Below are 21,618 nucleotides of genomic sequence, written 5' to 3'. Positions count from 1 at the left end.
AGGAGGGGTATAATTTCCCCGTAGAAAAGTGACTGCCCTATTAAATCCTGCTAATCTGAGAAGGGGGTACAATTTCCCCGTAGAAAAGTGACTGCCCTATTAAATCCTGCTTATATTAGGAGGGGGTATAATTTCCCCGTAGAAAAGTAACTGCCCCTTTAAATCCTGCTTATATTAGGAGGGGGTATAATTTCCCCGTAGAAAAGTGACTGCCCCTTTAAATCCTGCTTATATTAGGAGGGGGTACAATTTCCCCGTAGAAAAATGACTGCCCTATTAAATCCTGCTAATATGAGAAGCGGGTTAAATTTCCCCGTAGAAAAGTGACTGCCCCCTTAAATCCTGCTTATATTAGGAGAGGGTATAATTTCCCCGTAGAAAATTGACTGCAGTATTAAATACTGCTAATATGAGAAGGGGGTACAATTTCCCCGTAGAAAATTGACTGCCCCATTATATCCTGCTTATATTAGGAGGGGGTACAAATTCCCCGTAGAAAAGTGACTGCCCTCTTAAATCCTGCTTATATTAGGAGGGGGTATAATTTCCCCGTAGAAAAATGACTGCCTAATTAAATACTGCTAATATGAGAAGGGGGTACAATTTCCCCGTAGAAAATTGACTGCCCCCTTATATCCTGCTTATATTAGGAGGGGGTACAAATTCCCCGTAGAAAAGTGACTGCCCTCTTAAATCCTGCTTATATTAGGAGGGGGTACAATTTCCCCGTAGAAAAATGACTGCCCTATTAAATCCTGCTAATATGAGAAGGGGGTTAAATTTCCCCGTAGAAAAGTGACTGCCCTATTAAATCCTGCTAATATGAGAAGGGGGTACAATTTCCCCGTAGAAAAGTGACCGCCCCCTTATATCCTGCTTATATTAGGAGCGGGTACAATTTCCCCGTAGAAAAGTGACTGTCCTATTAAATCCTGCTAATATGAGAAGGGGGTACGATTCCCCGTAGAAAATGACTGCCCTATTAAATCCTGCTAATATGAGAAGGGGGTACAATTTCCCCGTAGAAAAGTGACTGCCCCCTTAAATCCTGCTTATATTAGGAGGGGGTATAATTTCCCCGTAGAAAAGTGACTGCCCCTTATATCCTGCTTATATTAGGAGGGGGTACAATTTCCCCGTAGAAAAGTGACTGCCCCTTATATCCTGCTTATATTAGGAGGGGGTACAAATTCCCCGTAGAAAAGTGACTGCTCCTTATATCCTGCTTATATTAGGAGGGGGTACAATTTCCCGTAGAAAAGTGACTGCCCCTTATATCCTGCTTATATTATAAGGGGGTACAATTTCCCCGTAGAAAAGTGACTGCCCCTTATATCCTGCTTATATTAGGAGGGGGTACAAATTCCCCGTAGAAAAGTGACTGCCCCCTTAAATCCTGCTTATATTAGGAGGGGGTATAATTTCCCCGTAGAAAAGTGACTGCCCTATTAAATCCTGCTAATATGAAAAGGGGGTACAATTTCCCCGTAGAAAAGTGACTGCCCTATTAAATCCTGCTTATATTAGGAGGGGGTAAAATTTCCCCGTAGAAAAGTGACTGCTCCTTATATCCTGCTTATATTAGGAGGGGGTACAAATTCCCCGTAGAAAAGTGACTGCCCCCTTAAATCCTGCTTATATTAGGAGGGGGTATAATTTCCCCGTAGAAAAGTGACTGCCCCTTATATCCTGCTTATATTAGGAGGGGGTACAATTTCCCCGTAGAAAAGTGACTGCCCCTTATATCCTGCTTATATTAGGAGGGGGTACAATTTCCCCGTAGAAAAGTGACTGCCCCTTATATCCTGCTTATATTAGGAGGGGGTATAATTTCCCCGTAGAAAAATGACTGCCCTATTAAATCCTGCTAATATGAGAAGGGGGTACAATTTCCCCGTAGAAAAGTGACTGCCCTATTAAATCCTGCTAATATGAGAAGGGGGTACAATTTCCCCATAGAAAAGTGACTGCCCTATTAAATCCTGCTTATATTAGGAGGGGGTACAAATTCCCCGTAGAAAAGTGACTGCCCCCTTAAATCCTGCTTATATTAGGAGGGGGTATAATTTCCCCGTAGAAAAGTGACTGCCCCTTATATCCTGCTTATATTAGGAGGGGGTACAATTTCCCCGTAGAAAAGTGACTGCCCCTATATCCTGCTTATATTAGGAGGGGGTACAATTTCCCCGTAGAAAAGTGACTGCCCCTTATATCCTGCTTATATTAGGAGGGGGTATAATTTCCCCGTAGAAAAATGACTGCCCTATTAAATCCTGCTAATATGAGAAGGGGGTACAATTTCCCCGTAGAAAAGTGACTGCTCCTTATATGCTGCTTATATTAGGAGGGGGTACAAATTCCCCGTAGAAAAGTGACTGCCCCTTATATCCTGCTTATATTAGGAGGGGGTATAATTTCCCCGTAGAAAAGTGACTGCCCTATTAAATCCTGCTAATATGAGAAGGGGGTACAATTTCCCCGTAGAAAAGAGACTGCTCCTTATATCCTGCTTATATTAGGAGGGGGTATAAATTCTCCGTAGAAAAGTGACTGCCCCCTTAAATCCTGCTTATATTAGGAGGGGGTATAATTTCCCCGTAGAAAAGTGACTGCCCCTTTAAATCCTGCTTATATTAGGAGGGGGTACAAATTCCCCGTAGAAAAGTGACTGCCCCCTTAAATCCTGCTTATACTGTAAATAGAGAAAAACTTTGGGACAAATTGAGGGAAATGGGAATGTCGGCCATGATGATAAACGCAATAAAGGCAGTATATTCAAAAGTAGAATTCTGTGTACGTTGTCAAGTGGATACCGTGACAGAGAAACGAAAATCGGAAGCGGGGGCAAAGCAAGGATGTGTTCTGTCACCCCTGCTCTTCACTCTCTATATAAATGATATAGTGGCGTATGTAGAGGGTGAAGAAGCTGACACCCCCAAGGTCGGGACTACAAGGGTACCGACGCTCTTGTTCGCAGATGATGTGGTTCTGATCTCGGAGACAAACGCCGGCCTACATAGGGCTCTGGACGGGTTGGAAAGATACAGCAGAGAATCCAAACTTCAAGTAAATCTTACAAAAACAAAAATTATGGTGTTCAAGAACGGATATGTATATGGAAAAGACGAAAGGTGGACTTTCAGAGGGCAAGAATTAAAAAGGGTAAAAAGAATAAAATACTTGGGATTAGTTCTCGCTATGGCAGGGACGTGGACAAGACATATGCAAACGGTACAAGGAAAGGCTGGGGCAATAACAAAGGAAATAATGCGGACAGTATGGAAATTGGAGAAATACGATATACATGTTGTGAGAAAACTGTATCGTACATTATTAATAGGGTCAATAGGGTACGGGAGGGAGATATGGGGAGCAAAGGGGGGCGATGCACTAAACAGAATCCAATGCACATTTTACAAGAGGGCTTTGCATATCAGCATGGGCACTGCAAACTGCGGCGTACTACGGGAACTTGGACTGGCCAGGGAGCATACGTGGGATATGTTGAGAAGGGTTACATACTGGGTGACATTAATATCGAGAAGGGAGAACTCGGAAAAAGGGCAAGCGCTGATGCAAGAGGTACAAGGGGAGGAAATGGGAACATGGGCGAAAGAGATCAGAGGTAAACTATACGAAATTGGACTGGGATGGATCTGGGAGGGGGAACACGTTGCAGGGGACATTGCAATTAGTGAAACAGAGATTAGAGGATATAGAAAGGCAGGAATTAATAGCGGAACGTGAAACCAAGAGATCGCTCGAACTCCAAAGAAGGGGACCGCGGGAATGGGGACAAGTACCGTACATCAAGAAGGTGAGCATGGTGGCAAGAAAGGGGTTGGCATGGATCAGGCTAGGGGGATGGAGACACAACAGAGTAAAAAATGAGGAAGGGATATATAAATGCGTATTATGCAATGGTGATGATGGGACAGAACATTTATTCTTATGTCAGGACACGCGCGTTCTGCAGGAGGAGAAGCTAAGCAACATCAGCTTGGAAACTGTGTTCAAGTCAATCGTAGTGCAAAGGAACATGGAACTATTGGAAAAAGTTGGGGTATATTTACAAACAGTTAGGGGGAAAAGAAGTGTTGCACAGAGACGGGATAAGGAAGAGGAATAAGTGTTAGTTTAAGTGAGAACAGTTAAAACGACCAGAACTGCTACTTAACAACTATACGGAATTTAATGGAAAGTGTTGTGTGTAAGAAAAATCATAGTTGTGTAATACGAATAGATGTAGAGCGCACAACCGATGGCTCGCACATGATATGAGCTATAAAATACTCACTTTTCTACGGGGAAATTGTACCCCCTTCTCATATTAGCAGGATTTAATAGGGCAGTCACTTTTCTACGGGGAAATTATACCCCCTTCTAATATAAGCAGGATTTAAGGGGGCAGTCACTTTTCTACGGGGAATTTGTACCCCCTCCTAATATAAGCAGGATATAAGGGGGCGGTCACTTTTCTACGGGGAAATTGTACCCCCTTCTCATATTAGCAGGATTTAATAGGGCAGTCACTTTTCTACGGGGAAATTATACCCCCTTCTAATATAAGCAGGATTTAAGGGGGCAGTCACTTTTCTACGGGGAATTTGTACCCCCTCCTAATATAAGCAGGATATAAGGGGGCAGACACTTTTCTACGGGAAAATTGTACCCCCCTCTCATATTAGCAGGATTTAATAGGGCAGTCATTTTTCTACGGGGAATTTGTACCCCCTCCTAATATAAGCAGGATATAAGGGGGCAGTCACTTTTCTACGGGGAAATTGTACCCCCTTCTCATATTAGCAGGATTTAAAAGGCAGTCACTTTTCTACGGGGAAATTGTACCCCCTTCTCATATTAGCAGGATTTAAAAGGGCAGTCACTTTTCTACGGGGAAATTGTACCCCCTTCTCATATTAGCAGGATTTAATAGGGCAGTCACTTTTCTACGGGGAAATTATACCCCCTCCTAATATAAGCAGGATTTAAAGGGGCAGTCACTTTTCTACGGGAAAATTGTACCCCCTTCTCATATTAGCAGGATTTAATAGGGCAGTCACTTTTCTACGGGGAAGTTGTACCCCCTTCTCATATTAGCAGGATTTAATAGGGCAGTCACTTTTCTACGGGGAAATTGTACCCCCTTCTCATATTAGCAGGAATTCATAGGGCAGTCACTTTTCTACGGGGAAATTATACCCCCTCCTAATATAAGCAGGATTTAAGGGGGCAGTCATTTTTCTACGGGGAATTTGTACCCCCTCCTAATATAAGCAGGATATAAGGGGGCAGTCACTTTTCTACGGGGAAATTGTACCCCCTTGTCATATTAGCTGGATTTAATAGGGCAGTCACTTTTCTACGGGGAAATTGTACCCCCTTCTCATATTAGCAGGATTTAATAGGGCAGTCACTTTTCTACGGGGAAATTATACCCCCTCCTAATATAAGCAGGATTTAAGGGGCAGTCACTTTTCTACGGGGAATTTGTACCCCCTCTTTTAAGTGGGAATTGAGAGGCAGTCATTTTTCTACGGGGATATTTTACCCCCTGCTTAATTGACGGGAACTGAAAAGGGCAGTCATTTTTCTATGTAGAAAATTGACTGTACAGTCATTTTTCTACGGAGTCCAAATTCCCCGTCACAGAAACGGGGAATTTGGACTCCGTAGAAAATTGACTGTACAGTCACTTTTCTACGGAGTCCAAATTCCCCGTTACACCGGCCCTGCTAGCGAGTACAAATCCATCACCTTAACACCTCAATTCGGTTTCGAGCGTAGAGCTTTATAGATTCTCCTTGAAACGCTGCCTCGGCTCGTATAGAAGGCGAGGAGAAGATGCAGAAGAGATGAGAGCACCCCGTCACCCGTTCCGTGGGCGATGAAGCTGCTCCAGTGACGTGGGCTCCGAGGCGCCTTATCTTGACCTCCTTTCGGCCTGCTGTTCCGGTAGAAAGCAAAGGTTTCTCCAGACCATATTCACCAACCGGGAGGGAAAACCCGAACCGAAAAATAATAATTTCTCCGAAAGGAGTCGATGCCTCTTGCAGCGTGAACCCGGCAATGGGCGGCGCATCTGATCGCTTTCCCAATGTCTCTTCGTTCCTGGTTTCGACGGTGTGGTAATTCTGTATCATGTTCACGTCGATATATGCATTGTCGTAACGAGAAGAGGTCGCCAGGAATATAGAATATTGACGACACATGTCAAAGCTTGTTCTCCAATATGGCGCGCCCTCCATCGCGTGCTCTTTCTCTGGTGAGTGCGGTCTGATTTTCTGCACCTTAGAGGATTTCCAGTTAGTAATACTTTCTGAAAAATATATAATCCATTCTTTAAAAAATACACGGTGAGCCTAAAAGAAACAGACAAACTAAAACCTTTATAAATCGAAAAATGTTTGGTCTATCAGGAAGCATTTAGTACTGTTTTATAGATAAAGTCTTCAAGTTTAAGACCTCTACTTTGCGTTTGTTTTCGTGACGTCAGCATCATGTAAGCGCCCTTGACGTCAGTCGAGTAATATGGTCGCTAGACTGGTGGAAAATTATTTCTGTGTGCTTCAATATAAGTGATATTTGTTGTGTTACAAAAGTGCCACACATAGAACATTTGTAACTTAGCCATGTAGACTTCACTCTCTTCCAACCATGTAAGTATTTCAGCCAAGTTATTAAAACTCTTGCTTCTGTAAAACTTTGAAATTGTCTATTTCTTGTAGGCTCACCCTGTTAATTTCTGATGCCAAATAGGCTGTTACTTTTAATTTTGAGATCAGCATATTCTTTTTGTTTGTTTTTCCAATTATTCAAAACGCGTGGAAATTGAGATTGTAACTGTAGATTATGTTTTCATGGAGATGTTGATTTTGTTTTAAATGCGCTTTATGTGCAGATAGGCTAATCGGGACTGGACCTATAGTTTAAAATGAGATCCGAACCAGTATGTGCATTCACCGGATATCGAACCTGGGACTCCTTGATTACAAGACGACGACGTTATCACTGCGCCATCGGGGAGGTCATGGAGATGTTGAGATGGAGACAAAGAAAGTTGGCAAGAATGGTCAATATCGGATTCGTGTGATCCAGGATAGGATAGACGGAAGACTTTTGCTTCTGTGACAAGAAACCTTGGCTGGTTCAAGAATGCAGATGATTAGCCACGATTATGTTTATGTCCCCTAATGGTCCCTAACCCATATCCAGGACGTCGTGATCCAAAACCCCCATCAATAAAAGTTAATCAATAAAGAGGTAAGAACAAAGTTAACCGACAAATTCCGAAGGAGAGAGAAATCATGTTGGACCTTGACCTTTCGTAAACATGGGGAGAGTGAAAATGTTGCCTGCGGCTAAGAAAAGCTGCCTACTCCACTGATACCTGAAAGTTCTGAAACCAGCAAATTATACCACTTCCCCACAGAATGTTGAGTCTTTTTTAAGGCAGGAATACATATGTAATTAAATTAGTGTCAAAAAGCAAGAGAAAGTACAAATTTGGACACTACTTGTTACAAAGACCGACAGACACGCAGCTATTGTTGATATTAACATACATTCATCTAGAAACACCTACATTTTGAATAGGGACGAACATATTTATTCACACATGGTGATTGACAATAAAGAATAAATCACCCTGTCACGGCTGTACGTATAGATCATATGTTTTCAACCTTCGCTACCTCAAGAAATATTACAGAGTTATTATAATAATATAATAACTAACAATGTCCAGGTTACAATCATATTATATTTTTATGTAACTACGGTTTCACTGAAAATGAAACATGGGTGTTAAAGCAACACCACAGACAGTGATCTCAGGAGGTCCGCATCACTTTTTGGTCAACACCTTAGTGATCTTAAAATGGTATTGATTACAACCATTTATCTCTGTTATTCTAACACCTCCGAGATTAAACGCCCATTAAAATGTTGTGTGGACCTCCATGTCTGTGTCACTTTAACGCCATTTTTTTAGTGATCATTGTAGAATACGTTGCAATTATAAATGGCAGTGTTTACTTATTTCTGTAAAATATCATAAGTTAGTTGTTGTATTGATATTTTACACGAATAGTTTCATATCTTATTACCACCATAAAAATTTAAAGATTTGTTAGGCAACGAATGCTATCACACACATCATAATGTAGCAATGCGATAAAAAATTACTGATATTGACAATATTTCAAATCCAAGCAATCCACCTATGAAAATTATAAATAGATTGTCAGAACTCTCTCAAACACTATTTCAATTCATTATATGAATAATGAAAAATGTTTTCTAAACCTGAAGAAGGCTTTTGGACTCTCTAATCTCCCTCCCCTTCTCATTTGCATATCAGGTATCCTGTGTTGGAAGTGCTTACATTTAAAACTGTAAGTTTAGTACTGATTATCCTATTTGTTTGTGAAAAGTAGGCTTAGACTAACAAGCAGTGTCGAAATAACGTTGCCTATTAACTTTGAACAACCATTTGAGGTGTTTAGTCAAATTTGAAAGATAAATTCTAATATTACATATGAAAGCAAATATCGCGGTACTTGTAAGGAATTCAAAAATTTGCGTACATACTGTGGTGTGTGAAAGAAAGACCACAGAAGCTACGAAAAAGACAACAGGATACAAGTTAACTGAAGTTCCTGGTAGGAAACTATAGTGAAAGCTTGTGGATTGTGAAAGGTAATAAACAGCAAAAAAATGACACTGAAAAATGCAAGACAATGACAAGTACGAAAAGAAGAGCAGAACAAGTAAATACCGGCGAAAGCCAGAGGATGACAACTGTAAAAACTGATAAAACGCTGCCCTACAAGGCAAAGTACAAAGACTCAGAGAAGTTTCAACTCAACATGGGAAAGTTGAAGTAAGAACACAAAGAGTACAGAAGACATTATTTCCCACAATCTTACTTTCTTTGCTTCTTTATAAGCTCCGAATTGCTTAATCCTCAAGTTCCATCCTGACGGATCGAATAGCATTTACATACTTGCTTAGCCCAAGTATTGTTCTGAGTACGTTATTTTTAAATAGTTTTGAATTTTCTTATGGAAAGATGAAGTCATCCAGCACAGGCACAACAAACAATATAAAAGGAGTATATTTAACATATACCTCCTTCTATCTATATATATATAAAATGGATGTATGTGTGTGTGTGTGTGTGTTTGTTCCGGCATAACTCTCAAACGCCTGGAGCGATTTACTAAACTTGGTACACGTATCACTTGCAATCTCGAAAGAAATATTGTGAGGGTAAGACACCCCTGGCAACCCTAGGGATGGGGGTGGGAAGGGGTGCCATGTAAAAATAATCGAAAACGACCGATATTAGTGTGGAATCCATAGTTTTCGGGGTCGCTAAGACGAATAGTGACACTCTAAATGCCGTTCAACTCCAAGTTCATCACCTATCGGGATGGAGGGTGAGAGGGGGTGAAAAATAAAATGTCAAATATGACCTACATTAGTGTCGAATCCATAGTTTTCGGAGTCTCTAAGCTAATTGGTGACATTCACGATGACCAAACTTGGTACCCATATGACTTACAATCTGGAAAGAAATACTGTGGGGTTAAGACACCCCTGGCACCCTTAGGGGTGAGGATGGGAAGGGGTGACTTAAAAATAATCGAAGACGACCGATATTAGTGTGGAATCCATAGTTTTCTGGGTCGCTAAGATGAATAGTGACACTCCCAATGCCGTTCAACTCCAAGTTCATTTTACACTATAGTTAGAATGCATTATATTCCTGTCTAATAGAAGATTGGGATAAATAAATTCCCGGGCAACGCCGGGCAATCAGCTAGTATTTCATAATTGAACGACTAATTCTATTGTTATTTCATGCTTTCATGAATTATAGGGTTCTAGTTTATTTATACTTCTATTTTCCTTTAGTTATTTCACCATAATTACAACCTCAAATAGCTTATAATTTGTAATTGAATTTTTACTGTTTGGTAAAGATTTGAATATCACTATAAACTTTGACTATTGATCAATAACTTGTAAACTTGTCCCTTTGTGTCATTTTACAAGTAGTTAGAGTTGAGTTTCTACTACTAATAGTTCTCCAAGTTTCGTTCTTGAGAAACATCGATATAAACAAAAATAATATAAGTTGTTTCCCAATCCAGGCCATTTTTGTCTTGTACACTTCCCAGAAACTTTGAATGTATAATGAGAGACCAAGTCTCGATTTCCTAATTAGCCGGCCTCCGTGGTGGAGTGGTTATCACAGCGCGCTACGACGCCAGGGGTCCGGGTTCGAATCCCGACCTGAGCATGGGTGTTCTTTGCGAGTGTTCCTTCATCAATTTCATCGTATCATCACTCATCCTCATCTTCGCGATTAGACAAAAGCGGTAGATAAGCGATGTAATAGAAACCAAATCAAATCAAGCTACTCTGGCGTGTGCTCTCAAGCAGGAATTTTTGTTCATGTTCTGGTATAAGGTGCCTTCTAACTCCCCCAGCATCTTATCAATAAGCGCCGGGGGTGGGGAGCTGACCTGACTTCCACTTCAACGGCCAGATCGAGAATGTCTAGACCTCTATACATAGACGCCGACTTTGGGAGGCAAGGCAATTTCTGCCCCCCCCAAAAAAAAATCACACAGAAGGATACGTTTTAACTATATTTACATATATAAAGTATTGTTTATGCCGATCTTGCCACCCCCCCAAATTTATCTCAAGTTCGCGCCTCTGCCATGCCTGATATACGCCTTCATGGCACAAATATAATATAATTGAGGAAGACATATTTAAGTATTTATCATTACAAACAGAGAAAACATCATAACTGTGGTAACGCTGTATTTACGGTAGTTCTGAAGATCTAAAGTGTTTTGCATTGAATTGAGTGCCAACGTCTTATGCCAGCATGTTCTTTCCAACATAATGTATTCGGGAAAAGAAAGGCACAGTAATATTGAGCGTACCGGCACAATAGATTCAGAAACCGAGATGTGGATTACTAAGACGGTCGTTGTCCCAATGAAGTTTCTCTTTCATGCAGTCAGAGGAGAGTTGTTGTCAACTCCCGGGACCTTGTTACTTTCTCTTCCTCTCGTTCTTTGCTATAACTTGGCCTAAGTCAGCCTAAGCAGATTTAATGGAGGTAGAGGAAATACAAAATTGCTCAGGAAAGAAAATATTTTGGTAAGTTCTAACATAATATAGGTCTACGTTTAATAGGCATAACCAGACATTAAATATTATTACTATAATACACTTATGCCTCCGTGCCGGAGTGGTTAACACAGCGCGCTATGACGTCAGGGATCCCGGGTTCAAACACTGCCGTCGGAATGGGTGTTCTTTGTGAGTGTCACTTCATCAATTTCATAATATCACTCATTCTCATCTTCGCGATTAGCCAAATGTGGTAGAAAGTGAAGTCAAATAAACCAAGTCAATCAACCAACATTTCTCTCATATCAGTTTTCTGCAATTATGTAGAACTGAAGATATCTTTGTCTTAACAAGATTGCACTTGGATATTTTGATGTGTTCTTATTTTAGAGTACGTATCAATTTTCGGCCACGCCGATGGCGTAGTGGCAACGTCGTCACCTTATAATCAAGGGGTCCCGGGTTCGATATGGGGGCACATGGCACAGTGGTTTGGATCGAAGTTTAAAGTATAGGTTCAGTACCAATTAGCCTTACTGTGCATAAAGTGGACTTAAAACACCAATTCAACCAACCAACCGATTACCCTTCCTGTGCATAAAGTGGACTTAAAACAACAAATAAATCGGTATCAATTTTCTATACAAGGTCCTTAATGGAAAAAATAAGTTATTTTCAAGAGATATGTGTACACTAGTACTTGTCTTGGTGATAAATGTTCAGATAACGCAGATAAGTATTTTAACAAATTTGATAAGTGATTACATTGAAGTTTTAAAAATAAATAAGTATACTTGGCAGCATTGATCATTGATAATAAATATTTCGTCCACCCGTGTGCCCGCCGCACAAACTTTTTTGTAAAGCTGCCTTACCTTAGAGAGAGAAACATGTGGATCTCTCGGTAGTCGAATTCTTTGAATGACTGACCGACTATCTCGCCAACAAAGGTTATGCGTTCGGGTTTGCTAGAGGTTTTGTTTCAAGTCCACTTTATGCAAAGAACGGTTAATCGGGACTGGGTTTAAAGTTTAAAGTGGGATCCACTATGTACCTCCACTGGGTATCGAATCCTTGATTACAAGGCGACGACGATACCACTGCAGGTTCGGCGTTCGAATCCTAGCTATGGGTTGGATGTTCCTTGATGAGTGTCCCTTCATTAATTTCATCTAATTATCATTCGCTTTCATCGTCATGATTAGCCTAAGGAGGTAGAAAGCTACGTAAAATAAGAAATATGCAAATAAGAATTGTCTCTCTATGTAGCGTGACAGAATTTTAGAGGATCGAAGTGATTTTAGGCAAACTTTTCTTTGGTGGCGCGTGTTTAGTTAGTAAATTACAATCGTAGAGTTTAAAGGTAGTTCAAGGTCATGCTCCGGTGGGAATCTCCGCAATGTTCCCACTGACCCAGTATTGTGCGGGAACTTTAGATACTGCAGCAGGCCTGCATAGCGGAGTGAGTGCTCCACGCAACGAGCTACGATGCCAGGGGTCCTGCTTACGAATCCTGGGTAAAGCATCGTTGTTTGTATTTGTCTGTCCCACTGACAATTATAAAGAGTAAGAATGAACAATTGGACATGAAAAATAACATTTTTAAAAATGTTGTCAGGTTCACGTTCTACGAAGCTAGAGGTCCCAGGTTCGAACCCCAGTAATCATCATCATCATCATACTGTTGGCTCTTCCTTCGTTTTGTCAGTTCATTATCAATCCTCAACGTCGTGATTAACCCAAGTGGCGTAAATTATGTATTTGCTTATTTTTTTCGCTTTTCTGCCGCTTTTAGCTAGACGATGGAACGTAATTACATAAAACTGATGAAGGGACACTCACAAACGACACCCATGTCCAAGCCGGGACTCGATTCCGGGAATTTTGATGGCAAATCCGAAATACGAAGGACGTTCTAATGTGCAAATATTTACCTCTTCTCAAGCTTTGCATGTAATTTGATGATAGAACTTTCCTACGAAAAAAATCTGAAGTTCTGATTTCGGAGCATCACTTAATGACAATGCTTCCAACTTATCTGGATGATGATTAGGAAACCATAATGATAACTTCACATTAACCAGCTTAGTTGGATCCAAGGATTGTATTTAGTAGGCTAAGTAAAACAGTAGTTCTTCACTAATATTTATTTCCTGCTTTTTTGCGCATGTGCGATTTGTGTTTGCATTCTGTTCATTTTAGTCTATTGAGTTGGTGTTTTAAGTCTACTTTATGCACAGTAAGGCTAATCAGGACTGGACTATGTGCCTCGAACCCGGTACCCCTTGATCACAAGGCGACGACGCTACTACTGCACCATCGGGGAGGCCTTTAGTCTATTTTCTACATTTCTATCTTAATAGTGACGATCAGAATGTATGGTAAGCCCATGAAACAGACGAGAGGAAAATATCAACAAAGCATTTACACCTTACCCAGGATCCGAACCACCACTACACCACGGGGTCCTCCACTCTTACAATATTATTACATAGCGACCTGCGAGTTTTAAGGAGTGACCTTTTCCAAAGACCCAAATATCAACCTCATGTGCACATCCTGGACCGCGTTGTTGAAAACTAACGAGGCTGTGGCGCCTTGACCTACAGCCAGTATAATCCTCTGTAGGAGTTGTGTTGTGTTTTCCGTATATATTTGTGACTGTCCCTTAATCCTGGGATTTTTCCAGTATTTACCATCTGGAGGGTCTAAATTTCTATTTTGGGGGTGTTAGTGTAAATTTAGAGCTAAAATTACCATGAACTGGGCCTTCGTAAACAATTTGGGGGGGGGGGTGTTGAGGAAATTTTGGGGGTGTTCTGAGGTGTTGGGGGTGTGTGGATAAATCAATGCCTTCATCCCTTTTATCTTATCGCCATTCATAATCATCTTCGCAATTAGCTAAAGTGACTTTGTTTTTTTAAGTCTACTTTATGCACAGAGATGATAATCGGGACTGGACCTACAGTTTAAAGTGAATGCGAACCACTCTGTGCCTGCACCTGGTATCTAATCCGGGACCCCTTGATTACAAGGCAATGACGTTACCACTACGCCACGGGGGGAGGCCCAGCTTAAAGTGACAGAAACACAAAGAAAAATAAATGAAATCATTCATTCATCAAAGTCAATATCGACCTGCTTGTAGTTGAAGCAAAGCAAACATCCTAAGGCCTAGTTCAACACTAGATGTCAGTTGTGCCTTTCTTGCAAAGAGGTCTATAGGTTGTCGACTAAGTTTATTATAATACGGTTTGACAAGATGCTGGTAGGGAAGCAAGGAGTGGGGTTTATATAGCAAATATATCGATATGAACTCCTACATCAATAAGCAATCTAAAGCGACATCCTTACCAAAGATGAACTGCACTGGCCGCATGTTCCTCTCCTGCGGAATATCCTCAAGATAGCATTTTTGCCTCAGGTGTCGCACACAACACTCGCACTGCACACGAAAAGGGGATCCAAGAAAAAGGAAAACTCGATGGATCCCGCTCCGGAGTAGGAGATGCGTCCGCTCAGCTGCTTTCAGCTGTTATGTGGTTCACTGGGATAGCGACTGTTGGCGGCGTGACCCACATAGCCCCTGCCTCACGGTTGGTTGACGCTCCCCCGCCCTCTCGACTGAAAGTGAACGTTCGCTTCGAACTCCTCGTCAGCGCACAACCTCACGATGAACCGCTTTCTCAGCATTTGAACAAAAGGGGTGAGGGCCGAGGACCCGACCTTGCCACTGAAGCAGTCGAAGGTAATGGAGGGTGTAAGAAATAATGATAATAATCAGGGGCGCCGTTAAGATGGGGCACTGGCCCCGAAACGTCAGCAGCTCAGTGGAATATTGACATTATTATTAAATTACCCCTCAACCCCAACCGCACTCCAAAATTATGGTCAATGTGTATTTTTTATTTCTTAAAGTTGCACCTGTGAATCCACACTTCGCTCTGTTCATATTATATCTTATTGAAATACTACTTTTTTGTTCATATGTGTGGGGAGCGGCGGAGGAGGTGTGTGTGTTATATATTCCTTAGAAATGCATTTTAGACTCTACTCTCGGAAACTTCGTCGTCATCGCCTTGTAATCAAGGGGTCCCGGGTTCGATTCCTGGTGGAGGCACATAGTGGTACGGATCCCACTTTAAACTGTAGGTCCAGTCCAGATTAGCCTCACTGTGCATCAAACACCAAAAATCAACTCTGAAACTTCGTATAATACATACATTGTTATCAATACATATAAAAATATGTCATATTATTATGTTATATGTACAACTGGATGGAATTCGGTGACGAACAATGACCAGGAAGAAATTTAGAACAGAATTTAGTCTATCTAATTTTGAGGGGCATTCCATAGACCAGATCGGAAAACAGTATTTAAGTTTTGGTGATACAAATCTTTCGTTTCACCAAAACTTAAATACTGTTCTCCGATCTGGTCTATGGAATGCCCCTCAAAATTAGATAGACTAAATTCTGTTCTAAATTTCTTCCTGGCCATTGTTCGTCACCGAATTCCACCCACAAAACATTTACAAAAGTCCATCCTTCTGAAAATGCTTAATATCCATACCCCTCATGATAGACACATACTTGCAGACCATATTTTCCTCCATAAAATAACCAATGGGAACATAAGAAGTGATCGCCTTCTTCAAGAAATTCACTTTCGAGTACAGTCCCGCACCACAAGGAGCACTCGGCTTTTCTCATATAAGAAACCAAGTTAAGCCTCTTCATCAGACTACCCGGGAAATACAATACTCTACCAAACAGAATTGACATTTTTGAAAACCAAGCAAGTTTTAAAAAGCTACTGTGTAACAACATGTAATTCACTTTATCACATATATGTATTTTAGTTTATGTTATTATTCTTTAATGTTACTTCCATTGTTATTCTTTGTTATTTTTATTGTTATTATTACATTCCAGTGTAAAATGACCAAAGCTGTATTTGGAATTCTGTGGTAAATAAATAAATAAATAAATAACTCCCTAACTCTCTCTCTCTCTCTCTCTCTCTCTCTCTCTCTCTCTCTATATATATATATATATATATATATATATATATATATATACATAAATATATATGAAGAATGCATACATACATACATACATATATATATATATATATATATATATAAAAATGTGTGTGGGGGGGCGTTCGGGGTGTAAGGATTGATCCTTTCGGAGATGCCGCCAGCCTCTCTTCCATGTAGTACACACAAAACTTACTACCTTTTGAAGACTAACGATGCTCTGGCGCCTGAACCTAGTCAGGATAATCCTCTATAAGAATTGTGTTGTGTTTGTGATTGTACCTTCATCCATCTCATCGTATCACCATTCATCCTCGTCGTCGCTATTAGCCAAAAGTGGCAGAAAAGTAACGTAAAATAAACTAATTCAATAAATATATATTGGATCCCTAGTTTTACTGATTTTAATTTTTAATTCATTTTTTTCTCTTTACAACATTCAAGCACGTTCTAACTACAATTCAAATGAATCGACATAAAGTATGGGGGAGTTATTTTTTTTTTAAAAAAACAACTTTTTTTTACATCAAAAATCTAGGACGCGGTCCAATTCAGAGTGATTAACGTAACCTTTCAAGTTTGTTCGAAATTTCAGATGAGGATGTGAGGTGCATCGCGCAACAAGCTGAACATTGACATTGATGCTCATTTGTTCCTACTTCCATTAACGGTTGCAGATAAGGTTGCCACGAATCTAACGGAGCTTCGCGAGAAAGTTTATTTTCACCCGCAGCAATTGCATTTCTCTTTCCCTTGTACGGAAAGCTCAATCTTCCATCACCACCAATGTACGAGCTCCGATCATACGAAGCTTGTTTTGCATCAATTCTCTGGAGCTGACGCTTAACATGGAAACTAGGACTGTTCAAAGAAAGGGAGAAAGCTAGGTCTAGAGACATTAATAGACACGCGAAGAACGAGAAAGACTGCGAGAGAAGTGGAGAGATGAGAGAAGCGAGCAAGGGGGAAAGATGGAAAGGAAACAGGAGAGGAACAGATATGAGGAAATAGAGATAAGAGAGATGGGAGAAAAGAGAAAGAGAGAGGGAAAGAACAGAAAGAGCGAGAGAGGGAGAAAGAACCGATACAGAGAGATGTGAAAAGTGTGTGTGTGAGAGAGAGAGAGAGAAAGAAAAAGAAAAGAGAGAGATAAAAAGAACAGAAAGAGAGAGAGAAATAGAGAGGGAGATGTGAAAAGTGAGAGATAGGAAGTATACAAAGAGGAAGAGACAGATAGACGGAGAAGATGGAGAACAAGAACGAATGAGAGAGAGAGAAGTTGAGAATAAGAAAAGTAGGGAATCTGGAAGAGAAAGGAAGTGAGAAAGAGAGAAAGAGAGAAGTAGGGAACAAGAGAAAATAGAGTGAGAATCTAAAAGAGAAAGAAATGAGCGAGAGTGAGAGAGAGTGGTGCATAGAAATGAAAAAGAAGAGATTGAGAACGTACGGAGTATACACATAGCATTGATATAAACTTTTCTTTAATTGAAGATTCTGCATATGATTCTGTAATATGAGATATTCATATAAACTGTGTTGTGTCCAAGAGCCATGGCAACATATATTGTCAAGTTTTCTCCATTTCATATACCATATATCAGGACGGCTAATTATTTTTCAACCGCATTTGTTTTAAACTAATGTTTCTTCACTCGTGGACCATCATGTATAATGGTTGTTTTTAAATTACGAATTGCAAATTCTACATAGCTATCGAAGTAAATCTCAAAATAAGTATTTTATGACCAAAGAGAAATCAAAATAATGTAAAGCAATAAGGCTAATATGGACACACTGTATTCACACATCATATTTTGAATATTTCTGTAAAATTTATTTGATTTCTTCGCCTATTGTGGAATAAGTTTGAAAACCTTACGGAGAAGGGATTCATTAGAAGATGCAACCCCCTATCATGATACAGATAATCCAACGAAAACTAGCGCGTACGTGCAATGATATATCAGTTTGAATATTAAAAAAATGTACATTCACATTCACTGCTAAGTTTTTACATGTGCTACATTTTTCGGCAGTGCGAGGAATTGATATTATCTTATTCTTTCCTATGGAAAACATTATTTTTATTAGTTATTTTCATTTAATTTGTGAAGTAATTTATACGTCGTTTGAGATCCTTCCTTCTGCCTACTTGAACTGAGTATGCAAAAAGTCTATGGAAGTTCAAAGGAGATATTCAGTCCTAGATATTTAGGATTTAAGTAAGTACCGCATGAGAGTGGTTTTACGGAGTCAACGCCTATGATTTAGGGCCATTGCTGCGGGCTCGAGGGGCGGAGGGGGGGGGGAGTCCAGGAATTAAGAGCCGATGCCCTAGTCTTCTAGCGTCCTTGACCTCATTTGGTGCTTTCAGAGGAGGGTGGAGAGAAGGTGTTCTGGAACCACCCTCCGTGGTAAATCTTGCAGGCCGCAATATTGAAAGAACGTGAGAAGGGACAATAAATAGTTTGGAATGTGGTTTCTTTTTTTGTGATGAAGCTGGAGACGGAACGACCTAGATTCCATAAACCGGACCTTCACAACGGGATGAGAGGGATGAAACTAAAATGTAAGGCAACATTGAAAAATTATTCCTGTCTCGTAACATATGGAGATGTGGATTCTAAGTAGTGCTTGTTTCAATTCAAATCGTCATAAATGGTCAGATGCTTCTTTCAGTAGCGTGCCCAAGAGGAGGTTGGTGGAGGTCATAAAACCCCCTTTTGCCCAGTATTACTTAAAAAAGAACGATGAATAGATTCTCTCGGGTTATCGACCAGGTGAGTTGCGGAAAATATTCCAAGCTTTCGAGAGCTAACGTCACTCTCATCTTCAGGATTGAAGTGCAGATCCGCAACTCAGCTGATCGATAACCCGAGAGAATCTTTTCATCATTCGTCGCCAGGAAAGTTTCAAGTCTTACTTAAAAAAGAACGTCAAAGGCAGAAAAATATGGCAAAATGAGGACTGACTACAGAAATAAAGTATACGTAACCCCCCTTCCTTTCGAAAATCCTGAGCACGCCAGATACTGGACGACGACAGCTTCCAACTTCATTCAGTATATCACTTTTCGTCACAAAATGGGATATGCCCTTCTTGTGTTCACATCTTCAATTCTGCAATAAAACTTTTAAGATAAGGTTAGAATGCTTATTTTAGGAGGGTAGTGGTACCCAAGAAGCAAAACATTCTGATTGCGGTAACCCTTGAAATTCAGCTGAAATTTTAAAGATTACACTAGTACTGCATTGGAGCAATATTAGTCAATGCACTAAACCTTGACACGTAAAAGTTCACAACACTCGTGTCTTGTATAATGAACTGGCAGCAACTTGGTTCTATCTGTCGGCTGGGAGTCGTGGCGTGCTCCTGTAATCCAGCTTCCTGGAGGCCGGAATCAGAGGTCGGGAGTCCTGTTGTCCAGTGGGCCACGTCGACTTGGCGTCCGCACTATACTTGGCATCAATATGGTTCCCTTGGGGGAGCCCGAGGGATCCAGGTTGGCTAAGGAGGGGCGTACAGGGCCAGGCGGGAAACCGAGCATCCAAAAGCTCCCGTGTCGAGCAGTAGTGGGATAGCGTCCGGGAGTGGCAGCTGGCCAGCAACCTGATCAATACAATTGGACTTGATTCCTTTTGCTAACTTAAAATCATGCTTTATATTTACATTGAAATAAATAACCTATTCCTAATTCCTGCAAATATTTGCATTCATTTACACTATTAAAATCAGACATCATGTTTAATTTCCAAGAGCATTCGCATATTCATATTATTTCCATGGAAACTTGAAATAAAGTTATATATTTCCAGATATTTATTTCGATTTTGGTTTGGGATAATATTCCAATCAAAATAGAAAACAGATGCGGGAACAACGTTTCCCTGCTACAACCAATTCTTTGCTTTTCAACTACTCTCAATTTAGCTACGACATCATATTACAGTGTGTGTGTTTGTGTGTGTCCCTTAATTTTGAAATTTCTCTTCACGACAATTTGCATGATTATAAGCGTTTCAGGTTGTTGGGTCTAAAACAAGACATCTAACAGGTCCATAGACACAACCGCCCAAAAATAATAGAAACCAATCACTAGCCGCAGTCACATTTTTCTTCAAATGTTTACGAGGTTAAAAGATACTGTTTTTCGGGAGTGTGGATTTCTATTTGTTTCTTCTTGTGCACATATTCTTCTCTATCACTCTCTCTCCATCTCTTTGTGTAGGTGTTTCTTTCCCTAGTTGAAAAGAATCAAAAGAAGCCACTCGCATGTTTGATAAGAAAACCATAATTTCCAAAGGAGGGTCGGGTCAACTCCATATATTCCTTAATTGTGGCAGCAGTGAAAGGCTTCAAAAGTTACCAACGTTCAAACTATGGGAAGTTCGAATGGTGTGTCAACATAGAAAGCTTCATGGTGGCAAGGTAGATATGTGAATATTGAAATTTGCATTATTCATGAGAAATTGTTTCAATCATCTGCGTTCGTCTGTTTCATTAAATAGGATTGGCAAGACAAAACCAAGATCAAATAAATTAAAAATTGCCCCCCCCCCCCACCCTCCGAATATCCATGTTCCCCTTCCAATAGTAAGGAGATTGAGAACCATCTTAAGTGTTAAGGTTAAATTGGATACGATAAGGAAAGAGTATCACGTAAAGTGCGCTATATTTCAGTATAACATCACATGCCAAAAGAAATGATTCTTAATTTTGTTGATTTTTCTGGAATCCCTCATCCAATGAAAAATGTCACCGTACACCACTGATACACCAACATTTTTACCCTAAATCTTATATTGTTGGGCAAAAAATTATATCACAATCAGTTTCGAGTGTTGCCTCATCCTAATAACAAGGTGAAAACATGTACTTACAGTAACCGAACACTTAGATATGAGTGGTGATATGAGCTGCCCCCAGTTCTTGCCACTTTTTTTTGCCCCCACACTATGGACTCTTAATGCTAAGAATTGTCTACCAAGAGCAAGTATGACGAAGAAATTATTAACATGATTTTCCGAATTACTTAGTATATTATTTCAAGATTTCCAACTGTTCATAACCTATACTCCAACACACATGCGGTCGTAGCAAAGCAAAACACGCTCAAAATGACAAAATTCGCATGCTTTCTCCTTAACTAGAACCAACTTGGTCCTTATTGTCGGCTGGGAGTCGTGGCGTGCTCCTGTAATCCAGCTTCCTGGAGGCCGGAATCAGAGGACGGTTTGAGGTCGGGAGTCCTGTTGTCCAGTGGGCCACGTCGTCCTGTTGTCCAGTCTCCGCACTAAGCTTGGCACCAATATGGTTCCCTTGGGGGAGCCCGAGGGATCCAGGTTGGCTAAGGAGGGGCGTACAGGGCCAGGCGGGAAACCGAGCATCCAAAAGCTCCCGTGTCGAGCAGTAG

General features: G+C 40.6%; 2 protein-coding genes across 3 annotated transcripts in view; one reads left to right on the top strand and one right to left on the bottom strand.

Moving 5' to 3' along the window:
* LOC146003675 (venom protease) overlaps positions 1 to 14,689 on the bottom strand; it is a 75,580-nt gene extending 60,891 nt beyond the window's left edge. For both annotated transcript variants that reach the window (XM_083142041.1, XM_083142048.1), the window contains exon 1: positions 14,515 to 14,689. In XM_083142041.1, the coding sequence (XP_082998167.1) occupies positions 14,515 to 14,539 (25 nt within the window). In that variant the 5' untranslated portion in view covers positions 14,540 to 14,689. The remainder of the gene's footprint in view (positions 1 to 14,514) is intronic.
* The window catches only part of mas (trypsin-like serine protease domain-containing protein masquerade), a 419,698-nt gene that overhangs the window by 109,009 nt on the left and 289,071 nt on the right, over positions 1 to 21,618 (top strand). The gene's annotated exons all lie outside the window — the stretch shown is intronic.

This window comes from Lepisma saccharinum, chromosome 1, assembly GCF_977018435.1.
Source record: "Lepisma saccharinum chromosome 1, izLepSacc3.1, whole genome shotgun sequence".
Classification (NCBI taxonomy): domain Eukaryota; kingdom Metazoa; phylum Arthropoda; class Insecta; order Zygentoma; family Lepismatidae; genus Lepisma; species Lepisma saccharinum.
The sequence above is the reverse complement of the archived record's forward strand: the minus strand, read 5'-3'. Positions and strand labels throughout refer to the sequence as shown.